Source organism: Guillardia theta, assembly GCF_000315625.1.
Source record: "Guillardia theta CCMP2712 unplaced genomic scaffold GUITHscaffold_418, whole genome shotgun sequence".
Lineage (NCBI taxonomy): Eukaryota > Cryptophyceae > Pyrenomonadales > Geminigeraceae > Guillardia > Guillardia theta.
Window position 1 is genome coordinate 1 of NW_005434267.1, and position 5,710 is coordinate 5,710.

Here is a 5,710-nt window from a genome sequence, read left to right on the forward strand (position 1 = left end):
AGGGGGAGAGAGAGAGCTGGAGAAGGGATGAGGGAATGGGGTTGTGTGGGGAGAGGAGGAGGAGAGGGAAGGGATAGGAAGAGGCTGGCAGTGGGGCAGGGGACGAGGGCAAGGGAGGGGGTAGGAAGGGAGGGGAAAAGAATTGTGGCAATGGAGAGGAGTGTGAAAGCAAGCATATATGCGTGATATGGAGTAGCAGGTATCAGCAAAGGAGCAGGGGAAAAGTTTAAGAAGAGCAGGGGTTGTAAAGGACAAGTGTAGCCAGTGTCTTACGAGGAAAGGCTGTTCTTGCAATGCAAGGGTGTAGATACAATGAACCTGTTCAAAGAAGCTCTGCTTCCAACCCCTTGATGTGCATGTGCAGACGCCATGAACGCTGGCGGGCATAGAGACATGGACTTTAAGGACCAGAGCGGCCATGACTGCGCTGCGGCAACTCGCGACGTCACGATCAACATGGTGGCACTGGAAGCTGGAGATACGTTCACGAGCGAGCGAAGCACGCCAGAAGACAGCATGGCTGAGATCGTGCAGAAAGACGACAGGTCCAGCTGGGCAGGGTCAGACTTCGTGTCCAGGGGGATGAAAGCCAAAAGCTCGTCGGGGGTGTCATCGGGATCAATCAACTTCTGGGAGCACTACACCAACTTCAAGCCAGAGGACGTGAAGGCGTTCGACCATGACGACGAGGATGAGAAGTCGGGGTTTGCCGCGTACGTCAGTGACACAGTGGGTTGCTCCTCCTGATTGCCTCGCAAGCTGATCGCTTCCTGCAGCTGCTGGAGCTCCGGTCGTACGCTCAGACGTTCATGCGGGGGATCTCTTGGCAGGTGACGCACTCTCCTCCTGTGCCGCCGTCGCTGACTGGACTGGCAGCTCTTCCTCGTCTTCATGCTCCTGTGGGCTGCCCTCTGCATCCTCGGGATCGGCCTGATCTTGAACTGGCGAGCAAGGTGAAGTTCTGCCCTCCTCTGCGATGCAAGGCTGACGGATGTCCCACAGCGCGATCGATGGGAGGAGGATTGAGGTGGAGGCAAAAGCCGTTCAAATTGTCATGACATGTTGTGTTGTCCCTCGATACCTCTGACACGATGCTCAGGGCGCGTTCTTCAGCTCTCAGCTCGACAAGGCCCTCTCGCCTCTCTTCACCCTCGCAGCCTTCGTGAGGTCGACAGACGAGATCCTCCAGCTCGCCAACACCTCCATGTATTTCCCCATCATCAGCTCCAACTTTCGCAACGTGTCGAGCATCCCCGCCTCCTTGGTCGAAGAGTTCAACGGCATCGTCAAGAACATTTACCAGACTGTAGACCAAGGGAGCTACAAGATCTCGAGCACGATCGTCAACCTCCAGCTAGCTCCAAGGGGCATCGTCTCCATGATCTCCCCAGCTGACCCCAAGGCCCTTGGGCACGATCTCCTCAGGGATCCCAACAGACGTCCGGACGCTCTCAAGGCCATCCAGGAAGGGTTCGTCATGTCCGGGCCGGTGCCCCTGGTGCAGGGAGGAACGGCCATGATTGGCCGCCTTCCTATCTTCGTCGACCGGGCCGTTCCTGGGTCCATGGACCCTCTCGAGTTGCAGGTCAATGCTCCGATCCCCAACGTGAACTGGTGGGGGTTTGCCGTTTGTCTGTTCAACTACCGAGAAGTACTGCAGAAGAGCGGCATCCACGACGTGATGCGGAAGGAGGGCCTGGTGTTCAACTTGACTAGATTGGACGTTGTGGCCAATGGAAAAGAGTTGATCTACTCTTCCAAGGTCATCGCCTCCTCGATCAACAAGACCATGTCCAACGACTACGTCGTGGTGCCCTTGAAAGTCCCAGGGAACGTCTGGAATCTCACGGTGGGCGATGACAACGGGTTCCACCCCGGCTGGCTTCCAGCTGCCATTGCCACTTGCGTCGTGATGTCATGCTGCATCGCCGCGTTTGCGCTGATGATCCTTGTGAGCCGCAAGATGCAGAAGCAGCTGCTCTACCGCATCATGCCCGCCAGAGCTATCAAGAGGCTCCAGCAGGGGCGGCAGGTGGTGGAAGTCTTCAGCACCGTCACCATCTTCTTCTCGGACATCGTCGGCTTCACCAACCTGGCCAACGAGATGCACCCGCTGGAGGTCATGGCGATGCTCAACGAGCTCTACTGCAAGTTCGACGAGCTCGTCGCAAAGCACGGCATATACAAGGTAGAGACCATCGGAGACGCCTACATGGTCGTAGGAGGGGCGCCGGATCGCATGGCAGGCCCCGATGCTGCCGAGCGGGTCGTTCGGTTCGCCCTCGAGGCCATCGACCTCGTCAAGCACAACAATGCGGGTGAGTTCGCGCTCAAAATCCGGGCCGGGATCGCCTCGGGCCCGGTGGTCGCCGGCGTCGTCGGCACTGCCATGCCGAGGTACTGCTTCTTCGGGGACACGGTGAACACTGCCTCGAGGATGGAAAGCACATCCAAGGCGCTGTCGCTGCAGGTCACGGAGGTCACGTACAGACTGCTTCGGGAGTGCAAGACAGAGTTCGAGATCGTTCCGAGGTTCACAGACTCCGAGCATAAGATCGTGGTCAAGGGCAAGGGTGCAATGCAGACGTACTGGGTGAGAGGCATCAAAACAGGACCAGGAGGAGCAGGAGCAGGAGCAGGAGAAGGGGCAGGAGCAGGAGCAGGAGCAGCGGAAGACATGGATATCAAGGTGAGCGACAGCGAAAGGACAGTGGAAGGCTAAGCTTCAGCTGGGTGGAGTGATATGGCGATTTAACTGATCTGAATCAGCGATATGATTTGAATGATGCAGATTAAAGTAAAATTATGACATGCCCCCAACAAGCTCTCCTGCCCCTTCTACGTTGCAACTCCCTTCCTGTCCTCTCTCCCGCGCCCGGATGCCAGCCAGCCTGCCTGCCAGCCTGCCTGCCTGCCAGCCTGCCTGCCTGCCTGCCTGCCTGCCTGCCTGCCTGCCTGCCTGCCTGCCTGCCTGCCTGCCTGCCTGCCTGCCTGCCTGCCTGCCTGCCTGCCTGCCTGCCTGCCTGCCTGCCTGCCTGCCTGCCTGCCTGCCTGCCTGCCTGCCTGCATGCCTGCATGCATGCATGCCTCTTAACAGCCATTGGCCTTACCATAGTTCACTCTCAACAGCTTCTCCTAACTTGTGTCTCCAGAAATTGTGGCTTCACCACAAAGTGCAGCAAAATTGTGTCGCGAGAATTTTTCGCGAGCTAGAAATGAGATTTGCTTATAGCAGCACAGTGAGACTATAATGCAGCATGCTAAATCCTGAGAAAAATGATTTTCAGGCACCAATACTACCAAACATTTCGGGTGTAACGTATCGTATAAAAGACCAAACGATGTTATTGAGTCATTCAATGATAATTTTGATCGGGTCCGGGCCGCGGCCATTGGGCCAAATTCAGAGCAAGGTAGATTCATCAAGTCTGCCTCAGGGATATCAAGGACAATAGTAAGAGGCAGCAAGTATTTACTACCCCATCAGAGTCAACTCTGACGCCGCCTCGCAATTGTGGGCAACAAGTAAAATCAGGTTCTTGAGCCTTTCCATTGAAGGTTTTAAGGCAACCGGCTCGGCCCGTCGGACTTGGCGTAAAACCTTTTTAAAATCTTGACCGTCGCGTATATCTAAAACGCAGTCAAACACCACCCACCCCTCCACAATGTCAATTTCCCCACCCACCCTACTTAAGTACCCCCCAGCCGCGCACCCCATGGGACATGTGCTTGTTGAAAGGATGCGGTCTCCCGGCCGTCGCTCCCCCACCGTTCCGCACGCCAGTTTTTTTACTTCATCGCAGGCCTTGCGCTCCTCCAGTCTGCCGCCACTCCACAACCAGTCACCTCGATCGATACGCGGACTTCAAGCTGCCAAGAACCATCGTGATTTGAAGCTCCTGGCTGACCTTGCTTGAGAAGATCAAACATCTGACCTTCGACGTTGCATTATTCCACAGCTTCATAGTGCGTCTGTTGCGTACATCAAGCGAGCCGCCCAAGTCGAGGTTCAGCTTTGACAGTTCTTAGCAAGAGCCAAGTCATGAAGTCGATCATAAACCGCCAAGGAAACGATTCAAAGCCGCGTAACGTGATCAACGACGAGCTTGCACTTTACATCTTCGCTTGCCGTCCGATCGAGAAAGCAAAGCCCATTGTGTCCAGCTCTATACTCGCCTTGAGATTCGGCATAACACCCAAGGCCATCCGAGACATATGGCGAAGACGAACGTGGGTAAGGGCTACCCTACAAGACTGGACTGTCAAGGAAAGAGAAACGTATGAAGGTGATGAAATTTGCGAGGGATGTTTGTACACTGTGTCTGGGGAGAAGACCATTTGCAACGAATGCCAGAAGATCAAGCGAACAAGAAGAGAGAAGAAAACACCCGCTCATGCTGAGACAGACGTCAAGGATGATCCCGCACCCAGCGATAGTCACGATGTCAAGATTGTTGGCATGGCAGGATCACCAGCTCAAGTCAACGAGGTCCCCCAAGGAGGCGTGTGCGATGAATTCAGCCGGAGCAGCTCGAGCCATCATAACGGCTGGCTTATGGATGCAGAGCGTATCGGATACTTTCTGAACAACTAGAACATCCTCTTAACTTTTCATGATTACAAGAAAATACCTGATGCGTGGAAACTATGTTTCTGAACCTCTATCATGTGGTCGATTACACTATGGTCGTCTGAAAGTCAAATGTTGAAACCTAGACAGCCTGTCCTGCCTGTCTACATGAAGTGAAAGAAACTTGAAATCTTTACTATCTCATTGTTGACCGTCGATACTCCAACTCCAACTCCTCAAAGAGCATATTTTCTGCAGTTCTGCCATTATTGCTCACGAGTTTTAAAGAAGTGAAGGAGTAGTGTTACCAACATACACGAAAACGAGTCTCTTCAAACGGCATGTCGTAGCTGACTCACTCACCGTGTAGTAAAGCATCTAGAAGTTTCGGCTCTTAAAACGTTTTTGAGGGATACACATTAAAACCTTTGTCTCGTGTGGAGACAGGACGGGGGCTGGAGGACGCAGGCAAGACTGCCAACAAACTTCCACCCTCCCCCACCCAACCCCCCTCTTCTACGACCACCCCTCCTCTCTCTCCCTCGCCTCTCCCTCGCCTCTCCCTCGCCTCTCCCTCGCCTCTCCCTCGCCTCTCCCTCGCCTCTCCCTCGCCTCTCCCTTGTTTCTCCCTCGCCTCTCCCTTGTTTCTTTCTCGTCGTCTCTCCCTCGTCTCGTCCCCCCTATTCTCTTCCTTAAGCTGCTTGCATACCTTCCTATCTTCCTCTTCACGTATTCCTTACAATCTGCATTTCTCCTTTCTTAAATGTGGCGCCCTGCACACCATGTCTTTATTCAATAACCTTTAAAAATGACATTTTTCATTGCTCGTTTGATGCACATCTGCTGCGTTGTTTCCGAGGCAGATTTTCCGTGCCTCGTTGACAGATCCTCGCTTTTGCGCACTTCAGGGTTTCTTACATTCTGCCAGTGCACAGAGTTGGAATGCATGAGAAATTATGGTTCACCTTTTTTCATCCCACCCTCTCTCCCTTAACCCCCTCCTTTCCGCCCCTCGGTGCCCTTGCCTGCCTGCCTTCTTTCTTGGATCCCTCTTTCCCTCCTTGCTTCCATTGCTCCTATCCTTGCTCCATCCATCCCTTCCTAACCCCCCCCCCACTCCCGCTCGCTCGCTCGTCGCTC

General features: G+C 54.3%; 2 protein-coding genes across 2 annotated transcripts; both read left to right on the forward strand.

The window, feature by feature from the left end:
• Window positions 1-1,942: 1,942 nt before the first annotated feature.
• Window positions 1,943-2,722, forward strand: GUITHDRAFT_83445 (hypothetical protein; the record flags this gene model as incomplete). The annotated part of the gene is made up of 1 exon (XM_005817996.1): window positions 1,943-2,722. One exon carries the CDS (start codon window positions 1,943-1,945, stop codon window positions 2,720-2,722), a length of 780 nt encoding a protein of 259 aa, XP_005818053.1.
• Window positions 2,723-4,042: 1,320 nt separating this feature from the next.
• Window positions 4,043-4,594, forward strand: GUITHDRAFT_122722 (hypothetical protein; the record flags this gene model as incomplete). Its single annotated transcript, XM_005817997.1, has 1 exon — window positions 4,043-4,594. One exon carries the CDS (start codon window positions 4,043-4,045, stop codon window positions 4,592-4,594), a length of 552 nt encoding a protein of 183 aa, XP_005818054.1.
• Window positions 4,595-5,710: the final 1,116 nt, after the last annotated feature.